This window comes from Chrysemys picta, chromosome 10 (genome assembly GCF_011386835.1).
Source record: "Chrysemys picta bellii isolate R12L10 chromosome 10, ASM1138683v2, whole genome shotgun sequence".
Classification (NCBI taxonomy): Eukaryota; Metazoa; Chordata; order Testudines; family Emydidae; genus Chrysemys; species Chrysemys picta.
Window position 1 is genome coordinate 2,169,562 of NC_088800.1, and position 17,097 is coordinate 2,186,658.

General features: G+C 40.6%; 1 protein-coding gene across 7 annotated transcripts in view; it reads right to left on the reverse strand.

Annotated features, from left to right (window-relative positions):
• The window catches only part of SPG11 (SPG11 vesicle trafficking associated, spatacsin), a 59,739-nt gene extending 43,179 nt beyond the window's left edge, over positions 1–16,560 (reverse strand). For 5 of the 7 annotated variants that reach the window (XM_065559102.1, XM_065559104.1, XM_065559106.1 and 2 more), the window contains exons 1-11: positions 16,226–16,560; positions 14,618–14,802; positions 13,703–13,930; positions 12,168–12,366; positions 11,400–11,537; positions 8,251–8,708; positions 5,074–5,219; positions 4,043–4,175; positions 3,483–3,638; positions 921–1,099; positions 514–690 (exon numbers count right to left, since the gene is read on the reverse strand). In XM_065559102.1, the coding sequence (XP_065415174.1) occupies positions 514–690; positions 921–1,099; positions 3,483–3,638; positions 4,043–4,175; positions 5,074–5,219; positions 8,251–8,708; positions 11,400–11,537; positions 12,168–12,366; positions 13,703–13,930; positions 14,618–14,802; positions 16,226–16,437 (2,211 nt within the window). In that variant the 5' untranslated portion in view covers positions 16,438–16,560. Of the gene's footprint in view, positions 1–513; positions 691–920; positions 1,100–3,482; positions 3,639–4,042; positions 4,176–5,073; positions 5,220–8,250; positions 8,709–11,399; positions 11,538–12,167; positions 12,367–13,702; positions 13,931–14,617; positions 14,803–16,033; positions 16,157–16,225 lie in introns of those variants that run through there. The other 2 variants (XM_065559105.1, XM_065559108.1) reach the window with 2 other exon arrangements.
• Positions 16,561–17,097: the final 537 nt, after the last annotated feature.

The following is a 17,097-nucleotide window of genomic DNA, read 5'->3' on the forward strand; positions in this document are numbered from 1 at the left end:
AAAAAGTTATTACACTGGCAACTTTCACTTCTTTGTAGATGCATTTTAGACTTGAAGGTCTAGGGTTTTTTTTGTTTTTTATTTTGTTTTTACTCAGACAAAACAGACACTGAAAGAGCAAGGAAAACATTTTACTTCTCTTCTATACAAACCTAGTAGCAGCATACTGTATCTAAACACTGCAGGCAGAAAGCTAGGTTAACTGTATTTAAGAAGCTATTAACAACTCCTCATTATTCAGTTGAAAGAATTGTCTTTATATTCTTTCCTAACCATTATATCTGCCATAACACATTCACAGCATATTACATAAGAGTTTTGAAGGACTGTTAGTGGATAATTTTTCCTACAAATAATGTTCATTAGACTATTTAATATTCAAAATAAGTTTTGTGTAATCATAACAGCTGTGGGAAGCTAAGAAAAAGCCCACTTCTAATGTACATTTGTTTGGTTTTTAGCCATAAGGAAATTCTTTCAGATTTATCAATGTTTTAATCACACATCACTCACCATATTCCTTAGGAGTTCTGAGGCCTCTTTGACATTGCCCTTTAGAAGACTGTCATAAACAAGTTCAAAACCTATTTGAATCAGCTCTTGAAGACTCTGTGCAGGGTTCTGATTCACTCGGAAGAATGTCTGAGCCTCTGGTATTCTGTTGTTTAAAATGGCCTCAAAAATAACTTGCTAAAAGAAAAAAAGAAAGAAGACAAAAAAATTTCTACAGATCTGTTCTCCAATAGAGACTGCAGGCTACGCTGCTTATGATCTTTGTGCTTTGTTTTGAGCAAATATAACCCAAGTTTATTTAATTTTTGCTTATTTTGTCAGTAGTTGGAAGATAGCTCCATGCTGATCATTTCCTTTAATACATTTCATGGGAATTTAATAGCCCCAAACTGATTATTTGTTTTTACCTCCGGAGTGAGTGTTTCCCACATTTGGCTTTGTTCTGTTCTGGGAATGTCTTCATCAAAATCACATCTTATATTTATGAGATTTCTCTGCTTTCGAGGAAACTTGATCATAAATGTTCTAAGTTCAATAATGTAGGTAGTTAAAATATCCACACATTTCTGCAAGTACTCATCGAGTTCTGTAGGGGACAACAATGGGCCACTTTAATAAAAATGAACACTACAGCACTAACCCTTATAGCTCATTAAAGTTTAGCATTTATCTCTGATCTCAATCATCACAAAGCACATTGGTACAAACAGAGACCCCAACCTGTGTGGGCAAGCCCATGATATCAGTGGTGCTCCACAAAGGCCCACCTGCATTGATTTGACTGCAGGATCAGAGCCCTAATTTTTGACATTAAAGTTATACAGTATTCAACCAACTCTTATTTATAAAAAGCAATACTGGGTCCTGTGGCACCTTTGAGACTAACAGACTGTTAGTCTCAAAGGTGCCACAAGGACCCTCTGTTGCTTTTTACAGATTCAGACTAACACGGGTACCCCTCTGTTATTTATAAAAGTTACCTTTAAAATATACGAACATTTTAATATAACATTCAAGTGCTACTTAAAGTTAAGGCTACAATTTAGTCATGAGTATTTTTAGTAAATTAATCGATAGGTCACAGGCAATAAACAAAAAGTCACGGCCCCTGACCTGTCCATGACTTGTACTATAAATACCCATAACTAAATCTTAGGTGCTGGGGGGCAGGGAGCTCCAGCAGACGCTGCTGCTGCTGCTGCTCTAGGGTGGGGTGGGAACTCTGGCGGACACTGCTGTTCCTGGCGGGGAGGTGGCCTGAGGCCCTGCTGCTGCTCCTGGGGGGCGGCCTGGGGCCCTGCCGCTGCTGCTGCTCCAGGTGGAGGCAGCCCAGGACCCACCGCCGCCCCTGCTGCTCTAGGCAGGGGGCAACCCAGGATGCCGCTGCTGCTCCTAGACCACTGCTCTGGGACAGCAGAGCCTAGGACCAGCTGCCTGGGGCTGTCCGAGCGGCAGCTGGAGCGGCTGGCCCCGGGGCCACCCAAGCTTCCCCCGTGGGGTCAGCTGCACCGGCCGCTGCAGAGGTCACGGTGATTTCCGTGAAAGACTCACAGCCTTACTTATAGTGCATAACATGTTACAATGACTGTCATGGCCTCCCTGTGGCTCTGTGCACTACTGCACGAGATCGGAGTTCAGTTTCTAGGTTATAATCTCTTTTCCCCCGGCTGGCATGGACTACTAAGCACTCTTGAGTCAGGAGCTCAGCCTCAGGAGAAGGGAGAGTGAGCCAATGTGTTGGTCCAGGGTTCTCAACCTTTCTCTTTCTGGGGTCCCGCCAACCAGGGCCGGCTCCAGGCACCAGCTTACCAAGCAGGTGCTTGGGGCAGCCACTCCGGAGAGGGGCGGCAGGTCCAGCTATTCGGCGGCAATTCGGTGGACGGTCCCTCAATCCCGCTCGGAGCGAAGGACCTCCCGCCGAATTGCCGCCGCAGATTGCGATCACGGCTTTTTCTTTGGCTGCTTGGGGCGGGCAAAACCCTGGAGCCGGCCCTGTTGCCAACATGCTATAAAAACTCCCTGGCCCAGCTGTGCCACAACAACCATTTTTCTGTATATCCACTAGATTAAAAGCTAGGCCGGCGTTAAGGGGCATCAAGCCGGGCAATTGCCCAGAGGCACACGCAACAGGGGGCCCTGCAAAGCTAAGTTGTTTGGGTTTCGGCTTCAGCCCCAGCCCCACACGGTGGGGCTTAAGCTTCGGCTTTCTTCCCTGGGCCCCAGCAACTCTAACGCTGGCCCTGCAAAACTCCTGTAGGTTTTGGCAGACCCCCTGAAACCTGCTTGCGGCCCCCCAGGGGACCTTAGACCCCTGGTTAAAAACCACTGTGTTGGTCCACAACAATCCTTCCAGTTGATATGGGGGTAGCATTTACAGGTTTGAAAGAGTCCTACCTTGTTCTCTTTGGCTAGAAAGATCACGACACAAGGCTTTGGAAGTGGGATTGTAACCTGGGGAGCAGGGAAGGGAAAAGTCTTCCACCCAAGAAGAAAGGAGCAGGGGAAATAATACTTAACTACTTTTTGGAATTCAGGATTAAGAGTTTACAGAGATATCAACTCTTATGTTACACATTGGCCCTTTTAGGGTCTGATCCTGCATCCTTATACATGCAAATCTCCCACTAAGTTCAATGGGGGTTACACATGAGTTAGGGCTGCATGATCAGACCCCTACTGGCCTCGAGCTTGGTCAGTTATTTATCTTAGTTATTTCAGCCGACATGTGCATCTTATTCAGCCTAACTTTTCATCTCCCCCTTCCCTGTAAATATGATCTCTGATTCAATCTCATCTCCAGCCCAAGTTCATTTGTGAGAGTGAGAATCCTAAGAGTATAGTTTTGAAAAACTTAGAACCTGTGCACAGAGTTTGGGAATCTTAAAAATAAAGATGTGCTATTTAGTTCTTCCTCATGGAAACAAGGCCAGATATGTGCTACTACGTTTTATCCATGTTAGTAATCTTACCTTCTGTGTGGCTAAAAATCTCTCTGATTTGTTTGTTAAGGAAAGCCAAGGTAAGGTTTAGCAGCTGCTCAGAGAAGTGTTTACTCTGAGCTTCCAAATCATTTTCTCTGATTGCTGAGCAAAGTAAATCTAAAGCTGGCTTCAATTCTTCCACACCTATAATCATATAGGAAATTAAAACCACACACAATAAAAGATGATGGATCACATTACATAACAAGAATTAAACTAATAGGCCAGAAAGGTAAATCACCTAAATCTTTTACACTGTGTTATTAACCCAGTCACACTTTGCAAATACACCACTTTCTTTTCACATTAAAAATGTTTAGTGTAGCACAATATTGGAACACAGCCAAGCAGCTTAAATATTGAAAGTCTTGTACAAATTTTCTCTCATTCACTTGTCGGGGACAAGCCTAGACTGAGTATTGCCATCCAAACATACACCAGAGTGGGAATAATTGAAGTGGCAATTTGACCTAACAAAAAAATAACTACCTACAAATAAAAAAGCAATTCAATTGAAATGTTAATGTTGCTGAAAATATTTGACTTACTTCTCAAGTAAAATTGGGGTGTGATATTGGTAGATTGCTCTGGTAAGGAACAGGCTGTAGTAAGATTGAAAAGATTCTCTTTGCTCTTTAAAAAGAAGTCAACTGTGTCTAGCTGACGGTTCTCCAAACCAGCCTAAAGAAAGATGCAACCACGCAGTCACAAATATTCTAAAAAGGTGCATTGGTGAATTACTGATAACATTTTTTCTTTAAGTTCAGTGATAATAAAGTGGAAGCATATGGGACAGAAAAAAAACAAAGCAATTTAGACACAGTGTCAATTCAGCAATGAATATTATACATCTCATCAGGGTTTAAAAATAAATAAAACTTGTCCAAGATCCAGTTCTGAATAGTCAGACACTTACTAAGGAACTAGTGTAGGTCAACAGTTTTAAAGGTCCAACATTTTACCAGCCATCAGGACTTTTAACCAATGCCCTCATCTAAAAGATGGAACTGCAGCCTTGAAAAATTCTAGAGAGACAAGCAGTTTGTTTGTTTTGTCAGGCAAGTAAATGTTAATGTTGTGCCTGAGCTTATAAATTTTCATACTGGATCTATAAGGCTGAAATAGTAAAAGCAAAAATCTAGTACTAGTGACTTGTGAAATATCAACTGTTAAAATCATAGGAAAGAGAGAGTTGTAAACATGTTGATTTGGCAGATCAGTACAAATGCTTTCAGGACCAATATTTTTCCATGCACTCGTCCAGGGCTCTCGCCTCGGAAAAAAAATGTGTCTCTCTCTACAGTATGTTAGCCTTTACTTCACATTTCCTTATTTTCTTGGATTTTTAATGCTTGTTTTTTTAATAACTACAATATTCTTGTACTTTGTTTTTTTACCCTTAAGTGACTGATACACACTTACACATTCTTAACCTTAACTCAACTTGTTGTGGGGTTTTTTGTTTGTTTTTTGGACTGGTAAAATCATTATTAATGATGAGAGACTAAAATAAGTTACTTACACTACTTTAAGGACATATTCTCCTGACCTATAATAGATAAACTACATTTTATTTTACCTCTAACGCATGTATGGGAATCGAACATCTTCCCCACCCATTGAGATGACAAAGAGAATCTACAATGCCAGCATTTCCATGGATTATCAGTCTATTCAAGAATTCCTCTTGAGTTAAACCAAACAGAATCAAGGAGAGTCCATGCTCTAAATAAAAGAACCAAAATGACAGTCAATATATTGTTTACATTTAATATTTTTAAAACTGGACTTTCCATCTGTGATGCCCCTTTATGCCACTGGCAAAGGGTACATCCATCACACTGTTGTTAGAATATGTAACCAAACAACGTCTTGTAAAGTATCATATACCTGGTGACATGCAGGTCATGAATATCATTGTGTGATCTATGGATGGGTGGTGTACACACAGTTATGTAGGTGTGCTGGAAATACGTTCTTAAAATAAATTGTGGAAGCAGCTGGTAATTAAGTCTGTCCTAGTGAAAGGAATGTGGATTTACCTGTCTGCACAGATCAGGCCAACAGGCGGATGAGAAAACAGCATGGCTTGATTACAAGCCAAGAACAATGAAAGGCCATTTACCTCCAAGGTAAACAAAGTGATCAAGCCAACTGAGAAAGCAAATTGACCAGAAGATGAAGAAGTGGCGACTTGGCACCTGCACCCCAAAGAACAAGCAACCAGGGAGAAAAACTGTCTGGTTTTACTTATCAAAGAATACATGTCAAAGATTTTCTGGACCATCAAAGGAAAGAGAGGGAACTCCTTTGTTATCCATCACTTTGGGGACGAAGGGACCAACACCCTCTGGTTCTGTGATTGGAGGGTCCTCCTGCCTGAGGGGCTGGAGATGCCGATAGCTTGATGGAAGTGAGAAAGCTGTGTAGGCAAAGACTGTAGCTTGCTAAAGTTCAAGCGAGATTTTGTTTTGTTTGTAACCAGACCTGTCGCCTTCTCTTGCTCAGTATCACTTAATCTATGTGCTTTGTTAATAAATGTATGTTTCGTTTTACTCAGACCCATCTCAGAGCTGTGTATTAAAGTAAGTGGGGTCTTCAGGTAAACGAACAGGTTGGGGTGTGCACAGTCTCTTTGGAAGCAGCAGACTTGGTCATTTCTGTGGCTGTTTAGCGATAGAAGCTGGATACTGCAGAGAGACGTCTCTGGGGAACTTGGGAACTGGGGTGCACTCAATGTCACCTGCAAGGCAAGGTTATGGCTGGCAGAGCCTCAAGGAATTTGCTGGTGAGACAGACAGTCTGGTGTGGCTGGGAGCTGACACAGTTTAAGCGCCAGCAAAGCTCTCTCTTGCTGAGGCAGAGAGGTAACACAGCAGCTTACGGTTCTGGGCTCTCTGAGGAGAGAATGTCACACCATCATCTTTTCACACCCATCTTACTAATTTTCTTACGACTTTCAAAAGAAAACATCTCTAAACTCACAACTTAAGTATATAAACATCAAAGTTACAAGGGGATATAAATTCTCATACAAAAAAATAAGTATTTTAATCAAAACTAAAAATACATCAATTTGAGATACTTGCATGACAATCTAGTGTCCCATTCCTGAAAGAAACCCTCATGTCCAAACATAGCAAAGAAATCAATCATAAGCAAAATCCTTATCCACTGAAATATACGATTACATGTGCTCATGTCCAGAAGAAGCAGAAGAGAACACAAGAATGTAGTTTGAGTCAGAGAATCAAGTGACACAGCAGAGGACCATTCTTTGGAAGGCATCCTGGGCAGAGTGATTTACCTATGTAAATATCCATAGAATCTGTGTTTTATGTGTGCAGTGTTGTTGTAGCAGCCTTGTTCCCAGGATATGACAGAGACAAGTTAGGCGAGGTAATATCTTTTATTGGAGCAACTTCTGTTGGTGGAACGTACAAGCTTTTGAGCTTTCCTTCCTCCTTGTCCCTTCCATCAACAGAAGTTGGTCCAGTAAAAGATAATACCTCACCTACCTTCTCTCTCCTGGTACTAAGTCAGAACGGTTCACGGATTTAGATGAAAAAAACAAAAACCAATCATTGGATTAAGGTCAAATTCAGATATTCAAAACATAAGATTCTCGAGCAGATAAAAGAATGCATTTAACAAACTAGTTAATACGATGTACACTATACTAAGAATATCAGTTAGTAGACAGATTCAGGTTTCATAATGAAGATCCATGGAGGCAAGGAAACTCACTAAGCACTCCATGGAGCTCGCGTGTGTGACCTATGAGGAAAGCATGAACTACCTGCTTGTGCAGCAATTACAAAAGGCCCATTCCTAGATCAAAAGAGGCTGCCACTTGCTCACTTTGCAGCAAAAGTAAAAACATCCACGCTGGGGGTAACATAAGGAGAAACTAAGGGAAAATACAGGGGAAACAAAGCAGCCAAAAAAGAAAGGAAAAACGCACTGAACAGAGAGACCCCAATCTGATTAAGATTCAGGGTCACAGGCCATGAGTAGGTTGCCAATCCTCCAGGATTGGCCTGGAGTCTCCCGGAATCGGCACTGATCTCCCAGAGACCACTGAAAGCAATCCAGGAGATTTTAATAGGATATTTTAAGAAAATGACATTATGTCATGTTGGGGGGAAAAAATCTCCTGGAATAGCTTCAGTCAGAGTTGGCAACCCTAGCCATGAGGAAGGGCCCACGTTTTATGGGCCAAACTCTGCCTTCAAATATAGCACACACAACTCCCAGTGGAGTTTATATGAGGTGCAAATGTATACCTCAAAGCAGGATTTGGCACTAAACTTTTCATGAAGCCCCTCACTTACAACAAGACATATGATAAATCGCTGTCTTTGAAACTTAATGTTCTAAATGGCAGGGTTTAAAATAAAGCATAGATTTAGCAAATATAACTGTACTTCCTATCTAAACTCTGAAAATAAAATTGGACGGTTATAGATTTTTCTATACAATGTAATTATTCACTATAATTGGTGAATTCATCTAAATCAGTATATGAAAAAATTACAAACTACGCACCAATTTCTTTAATTTACACATACTGAATTTCTGTTAAAACAGGGCCACAAAGCTATGGTAGGGCCCTATATGACACTCAGCCTCAGCAGAAAAGCATTATGAATTGGGGAGAATCATATTAGGTAGACAGGGGAAGCATATTGTTAGTACAGATCAAAATGTTTTCAACAGAAGTCTTCACCATATTAGTTAAAACCAAAAAACTCACCTGTCTGAATGACACACAACTGCTCCTCTCCACTGCAATCCACATAAATACAGTTTTTGCCAATGTGATAATATGTAACATCTTGTGTCTCTAAGTCCCACAGAGCAACAATCAATCCTTTGTCACCTGCTGATAATGCAAACAGTGCACTAAATCCCGTCACAGATTTACACTCAAGTTTCATCATTTCTTCTAGGCCTCCTGGATGGATTTTTTTCCATTGTCTTCCTACCTCATTGATATTTGCATAATCTTTCTTTGTTGATTCGGAAAGGATATAGACAATGTCTTGTGGTATGGAGGACAAGATCTTCTCAGACGTCTCACAGATTTTATAATCATAATGTTCAAGATGGGGAAGGTACTGGTACCAAGGTAAGCCAATGTTAGACACCAAATTTGGAGAGTGAGGTCTCTTTGACGTGTTATATAGCGAGGACAAGTGTGCTTTCCATGACCTTGAGAAAAAGAGAAAAACGTACAACCACCAAAATCACGATAACGAAAGGCATTTACAGGCTTCAATTTTAAAAGGTTACTTTGACCAAAAACCATAAACTAAGATTTATGGACAACATCCAAAATCCTGCACTCAAAATACTGGCAAAGTAATCTATCTAAAACTATTTTAATACTGATTATTTACTTGGTGCAACTGAGTTGTATGCTTACAGCTACATTAGCTCATAAATTTCACTAAGTTCAGTATTGATCTTTGTTTTTAATTTTCTCATAGAATTACTCAAGGACTTCGTAAGTTTTTTTGGTAAATAAACCTTTGGTAAATAAGACATTCATCGAATCAAGAGAACTATTTTGACTACATAAAGCTGTTACAGCTTTAGATTTAAGAAGTTAATATTAATAGTATATTGTTTATCTCTAAGACTAGCTAAACATCATAGTTAAAATACAAAAATTAAAATACTACATGTGAACAAGACACATTCAGACTATTTTTATTTTAATTCATTGAAGAAGTCAACAAGCATGTGGACAACGGGGATCTAGTCGATATAGTATACTTGGACTTTCAGAAAGCCTTTGACAAGGTCTCTAACCAAAGGCTCTTACGTAAAGTAAGCTGCCATGGGATAAGAGGGAAGGTCCTATCATGAATCAGTAACTGGCTAAAAGATAGGAAACAAAGGGTAGAAATAAATGGTCAGTTCTCATAATGGAGAGAGGTAAATAGCAGGGTCTTTCAAGAATTTGTACTGGGACCTGTGATGTTCAGCATATTCATAAATGATCTGGAAAAGGGGGTGAATAGCGAAGAGGCAAAATTTGCAGATGATACAAAATTACTCAAGAGTACTTTGGATTTAACAAGGGATCTCACTAAACTGAGTGACAAAATGGCAGATGAAATTCAATGTTGATAAATGCAAGTAATGAACATTGGAAAACATCATCATGTAAAATGATGGGATCTAAATTAGCTATTGCCAGTCAATAAAGATCTTGGAGTCATCATGAATAGTTCTTTGAAAACATCTGTTCAATGTATAGCGGCCGTCACAAAAGCTAACAGAACGTTCGGAAGCATTAGGAAAAGGATTAGATAAGAAGACAGAAAATATTAAAATGCTGGTATACAATGCCATGGTATATACAAATATTAAAATGCTGGTATACCTTGAATACTGCATGCAGTTTTGGTTGCCCCTCTCAAAAAATTATATATTACAATTGGAAAAGGTGCAGAGATGGGCAACAACGATTAGGGGTATGGAACAGCTTCCATATGAAGAGAGATTAAATAGACTGGGACTGTTCCGTTTAGAAAAGAGATGACTACAGGGAGATATGATAGAGGTCTATAAAATCATGAATGGCATGGAGAATGTGAATAGGGAAGTGTTATTTACCCTTTCATCACATAATACAAGAACTAGGGATCACCTGATGGAACTAATAGGCAGCAGGTTTAAAACAAACAAAAGAAAGTACTTCTTCACACAATGCACAGTCCATCTGTGGAACTCTTTGCCATGGTATGTGGTGAAGGCCAAAAGTATAACTGGGTTCAAAAAAAGAATTAGATAAGTTCCTGCAGAATAGGTCCATCAATGGCTATTAGCTAAGAAGGTCAGGGATGCCACCCTATGCTCCAGGTGTTTCTAAGTCTCTGACTGCCATAAACTGGGACTGGACGAAAGGGAATAGAACACTCAGTAATTACCCTGTTCTGTTCATTCCCTCTGAAGCATCTGGCACTGGCCACTTTCAGAAGACAGGATACTGGTCTGACACAGTATGGCCATTCTTATGGAAGAGGATATGTATTCATCTATGTCAAGCATATAAAAAGTTCTGGGGGGACTTGTAATAGGACACGTCTGTCGGTACTGTTAAAATCTAAGTCAAAGTAGTATGACAAGGACACTATTGTCTCAAGGTTGGTTAGTGGCCCATGGAAAATGGACTGAGCCCATCTAATTAATTTCCTAGCAGTGACCTAAGGACCACACCATTTTTAAACTAAGATGAGCTAACAAATTTGTGCACAGCTGATTTCAGAACTTGCAAAATTTGTAATTAAAATTAAGTAATCTAGTAATATTTGAATCACCTAGATCAGTGGCTCTCAACTTATTTGATTGTGCCCCCTTCTTTGTGTCTGTAGTTTACGCCCCCTTCTCCCAGACACAAGTACATATACTGATAAAAAAAAACCCTAACATGCAACTCTCACTAAATATTAAAAACAGTAAGTCATTGATTCAAACAGAGCCAATGATCTATTGTAATAAGAGCAAAAACAAAACTCCGATTGCAGTCAATGCTTACAATTAAATGTGCACACCGCATCGTAGCAAACGGATTAACGTACAGATGGCAACAACTTTGTATAATACTATGGAAGCTTAACAGAAATCCGTCAAAATGCACAGTGCTATCTAGAGTCAAATGCACAGCGCCATCTGAAGGAGGACCTTGTATGTCTGGAGGAACCAGCTTTGCTAGTTATTCATTGCTGTGGGTAAAATGTGCGCAGTTTTTTCCTAAAGCTTCTCACGCCCCCTCAGAATACATTCCATGCCTCCCCAGGGAGGTCTGCCCACCAGTTTGAGAACCTCTGACCTAGATTATGATGCAGCAGGAACTGTCACCGCTTGTGTTAGAAGGTATTTATATTTACATACCTGTCTGTCCGGAAAGAAAACCTCATAAGTTTCATGCTGCAGTCAGAGCTAGCAAGGTCATCCTCATCAATTCCTTCCAGTCGTGTCACAGGAAGATTTTGAAAAATTTTCTTACAAAATAAATGCCCAGGGAATTCTCTGCAAATAAAGATATTAAAAATAATTTAAGTTACACCTCCTCCAAAAATTGTAATGACTATTTTTAAAATGCAAATTTTTATATTTATTCTATAAAGTCACAAAATTATTCTGATGAAAAACTGGAAGATAATATTGCAGAGAAGTGGTCCTCTCTCTAAACTCAACAGCATTTCATATAAACGCATTCACATAATACAATCCCAGAGTATGATTCTGCAATCCTCTTTCAGGCGTGGAATTCTTGCAGGGTCAAATCTTCAGTCAGCAGTTATCAAATAGAGGTGGTAAATTTAAATTGCTAAGCAGTTCCAATATAATACCTGTAGATACTTCAAGGAGCTGCTACTACCCAATGCTATCTGATATCCCTCGCCTCCTATAGCAATAGTACATGAAGGCTATTTTTCTGCTTGCTCAAGTGGAAGAACATATGTTGAAGCACACGGATTTGCAAACTCTGAAGAAACATGATTTTTTAATATGCTTTTACCATATCTCGTGCCCAGTCCTACCCAAATGGACGCTAATGAGAATTTGCCTTCTGATCGCAACAGATGGAAGTTTGGCAATAATTTAAAACTAGCTAGCCTCATAAAAATTTATTTTAAAATTTTGCAGCAAACATACCTGAAATACAAATTTAGATCAATAGAAATGGCATAATTAGAGGAATTAACAATCACAGCGACATTGAGATCGTGCGACACCTTTACTGAAGTGAGGGGAGATAAGATGGTTGTATTCTTGTTCTCATCATCCACATTTGCTTGGAAGAGTGCAACGTCAACATCTGCTAGATGCACACCATCTACTGTATCAAATATGTCTTTACACCAAAGTCAAAGAAAGTGACAGGTTTCAAACTAGTCAACAAGCAAACAATACATAACAAAATAGGACAGTGAATTTCTTGTACTTTGTTTCCCAAGGCAGGTGTATATGTATATAGTCTTCAAGTTCTTGCACAGCAAGGTATTTATAATTATTAATTTTTTATGATGTTTTTGAGTAGCACTCAAAGGCCCAATCAGGATTAGAGCTCCATTGCGCTAGGTGCTGTATAAAATGCAAAGTATGACGTGTGCCCTGCTTCATAAAAAGCTGACAGTCCAATTTAATTAGAAACTCTATGCCAACAGAGCACATATTGAACACCATTTCTATATCCACTCTCCCTGCTGCCCCAAACTTCACTCTTCGACAATATGTGTTTTTGATTATAAAAGCAAAACTGTGCAAAGTACAGTTTTAATTAACAATGACTAGAGCAGAAGAGGTCTTTTTAAATTTTGGCAGTACAAATTGCAAGGTTGTTGGAACAACAGACTGAGTGGATTGAAGTTGAAGTAAAACAATCTCTCTGAATAGTAATTAACGTAATCAATATTGGAGTATTGGTGAGAGACTGCTTGAAAAATGTTCACAAGCCTGTTTTTGAATTCTGGATCGCAAGGAGTAGGAGCATTAACAAGAAGTCAGCCACCAAAAACGATGCAATGGACTCCAGTTTCTCATGAGAAATTGTACCACTGCTATTTAAGCAGGACAACAAGCTACAGAATTTGATCAAATCTGAACGACTGTATCTAGTTGTCTTGGAAAGTACAACCTATAAATTGCTTTAAACAAATATTTAGAAGTTACTAGTAAAACCATTAGGAATGTAATTAAAAATCAATTAAAATCTAAATACTATTAAAAAACGCTAGACCTCTCTAAAAGTGCATTCACATTTTTTTGGCAATTGCTTATTGCAAAACACAGTTGGAAGAACAAAATAATGGGATTATTATACAGTGTAAGAAAAATTAGCTGGGAATAGAGATAGCTGAACAGTTTGTGAAGCAAATGGCTATCATCCTGCCACAAGAGACCGAAAAGTTAGCTTCTACAGTGTAATAATGAAGCTCCACTGGCCTGGTGAGACCGTGTTGGTACCTGTACTTCAGCTTTTCACACTGAACTATGCTATCACATGGACTAGATGGATGAAATAACTTCAAAATAGTGAGGCTTGAATTTCCTTCACAAAATTTGTGTTTAATCCTGAAAGGGTTTCAAGAAATATTTTTTACCTGTTATCCACATTCTTTTTCTTCACAGGATGACTTTACATTTTTTGATCAATTATATTGGGAAACAGTCTCCATTGCAAAGGATACATATCCAGCCAGAGTTATCTAACAAAAATAGAACCCCTCTACAAAAGTTCACATCTGTTATTCTTTCCAAAGCTTGTGGAGACAAATCAAGGATAAAGCAGTCAAGTGCCTGTAATTCTGTATCTTCTCCAGGAAACTCAAGGTGCACAAGAATAAAGTTATTCAACAGTAGCAAAGATGTGTTCTTTTTAAATGACAGAATCCTCACAGACGATATTGAAGAAAGACCTGTAAAATTATTTTTAAAGAATCAAGTTGTTTACATATCCAAATTGGTAGTTTTGATTGGAGAGACACTTTATAGCTTAAATTCATTGTCTTATCCTTTTGATCAATGTAGTGTGCCAAGATCACTGAGGTCAGAACAGTTCCAAGAATAGCACTAATTTGTTTAACCAACTTCTACTACACAAAGCCAACATGGGGAACACAAAACAACATTTTGATAGGCACTAAAAATACTAATTTTGAAAATAAAATATTTTAGCAAAGAGACTTCAGGGCGGGGGATCTTAAAGTTATTTAATGTATCAAGGCCCCAATCCTGCAAAGATTTACACATCTGCTTAACTTTATACAGTGACTTCAACAGGCTAGTCACTGTGTAAAGTTAAGTATATGCTTAAGTCTCTGCAGGATCAGGGAGAATAGTCTCAACTATAGTACCTTCTTATTTTCATTTGATCAGGTGAAGTGCATGATCGTCTGTAATATTTATATCATTGCCATTCAACAAATTCATTAGCATTACCGATGAGTTCCAAACCCACAACATTAAAAATGACAGCATGAAAATATTTTACACCTTCCTAAGGCCCAATCCTGCAGCCCATTCTTATGTTAATAGTTGTTGCAAGATTGGGTCCATAATCACCAAGAAATTAAAAATATGGAATATACATTGAATGTACTCACTAATATTTTTAACTTCCAGAAGTTTTTTAAGTCTCTCTTCATTCCAGCTGTACAAGGCAGTTGTGTCAGATTTTCCATCCTCTCTATTGAGCTCATAGACAAACAGTTCATTGTTTTTACTAAGAGCCAGGAGTTTTGGCTTGTTTCCTTGTGGATCATTATTTTCTGCATCCTCCCACATGAAGCTATATTTAATAACAATATTTAATATGTTACATTTATTCACATTATTCTCTTCCAACTTCAATCGATTCCACAGTTCAGAAAACATAACAAAGCAGTTTAAAAATATCCAGTGTGGTGTTTTATTCACACACACACATAAAACCAGGGCACTGACAGGAAAACAGTGAAATATACACACACAAAGTGCTATCAAATGTCCAAACTAAACACTAAAAAGGAAAAATATTTTCTTGCTCTTTTATCTATTTTAGTTATAGTGACCATAAGAGTTACTTGTAACAATAACAGGCACAACGCTTTCAAAACATAATGTGATTTTTAAGCTGTCAGTGACGCTTCAATTTTCAGGCAGGCTGTAACAGTTTGTCTGTGTTCCAAGACAGAGGAGATTGCCATGCTTCAGAAAGATAAGGTGGGTGAAATGATATCTTGTATTGGACCAACTCATATTGGCGTGAGAGAGAGAGAGACAAGCTTTCCAGCTGTGCCTGCTACACAGTGACAGAGCTCTTCTTCAGGTCTGGGAAAAGTTCTCCCAGGGTCACAGCAAAATGCAAGCTGGAACAGATAGCTTAGCAATAAGTAGTTAGCACATATTGGAAAAGCCATTCCAGGGAGACAAGTATCAGGGGGTAGCCGTATTAGTCTGTATCCACAAAAACAACGAGGAGTCCGGTGGCACCTTAAAGACGAACAGATTTATTTGGGCATAAGCTTTCGTGGGTGCATGCATCTGAAGAAGCGGGTTTTTTACCCACGAAAGCTTATGCCCAAATAAATCTGTTCGTCTGCCACCGGACTCCTCGTTGTTTTTATCCCAGGGAGAGTGGCCGGTTAACATCTCTGCAGTCAAAGGACAAACAGAGGGGGCTACTGGGTCACAGCAAGCCCTCTCCCAGTGCTTCTATATTGTGATGACAACTTTTCCCAACCTAGCGCTAAACATTTCCCACATCTGGTGAAAAATTCCCAGATAAAGTTTTTTACAGTGCTTCTAGAGCCTGGGAAATTTCCCCAAACCTGGGAATATGTGAGTCAAATGTTTCAACGTGGGAAATTGGGAATTTTCATTCAAAACGTTTGACTTAAAAGTTCCCAGGCTATAGAAGCACTGCCCTCTGCAGTCTCGCTCCTTCCATTCCGTCTCCCACATTTCGGGCTGTGAGGGTTTGAAGACGGCCCCGGAGAACACGTTTCGGTGTATCCCTGTGGCGATTAGCAAAACCATACCCAGCCCCGGGAGAGACGCGGACACGTCAGGGCGCCGCCCAACAACCCGTGACGGCGTTAAAGGGCCGACAGCAGGAGACCAGCGCAGCGCCGGGAGCGCGGCTCGGATCCCGCCGTGCCCGCCCCAAGCGCCGCGGACCCCGGCCTCCACGGGACCCCCGCCCCGCCCCTGCGCTCGGACCCGCCACTTACTCCGCCCACGGTCCCGGGGTGGGGCTGCCGCGGGCCCGGCCAGCCCTGCCACAAGCCAGGGACCTGAGGTGGAGCCCCCCCGAGGCCAGCAGGCTTCCCAGCGCGTCCTGCGCCCTGTTGAGCTTGACCAGGGCCGTGTCCCCCAGCGGGCTCCGGGCCTCCCGGGCGAGGGGCACCAGCAGCACCCGCAGCTCCCCCTTCGCGCCCTCCATCCTCCTAGGGGCTGCCAGCCAGCTCCCCCCCAGACCGAACTTCCGGCTTCAGCGGGGGGACAAGGGCCGCGGCCATCTTGCGCAGGGTACTACTTCCGGCCAATCTGATGCGACTCGCTGGGTCCGAGGAAGCCCGGAAATCTCTCTCTTCGCTTTAGGAAGTGGACATGCCACTGAGACTACAACTCCCAGAATGCCATGCGCTAAAGACTAGAGGCTCTTTGTCGCCACATGGAGCATTGCATGCTGGGATTTGTAGTCTTCGTGCGTGCTAGCTGTGAAGTGCAACCAAGAAGCATGTGATTGGAATTGGTAGTCTGGGGCCACTCCACACTGAGACGAGTTGTCTGCTCAGATCAGGAGGATCGCTGGATAGGCTGCTTGCTAGCTAGTCCATTTTAGATGAAGCATTATATGCTGTGACTTCTGTTTTCAATGGGCTCCTAACCTCAGATGCAGTCTTAGTCACTGAGCTGGGGACACGCACATTTGAGCAAGTAGTCTGGACTCAAGGAGTTTGGAAGGGGCCTAGAACCTGGATCAAACTTAACCCATAACTCCCATTGTCCAACCATCCATCTTCTATTTTGTAACTCCTAACTGGTTTGACCTTGACTAATCATTTTGTAATGGAGATGAAGCTTACCACTTTATCAGCTG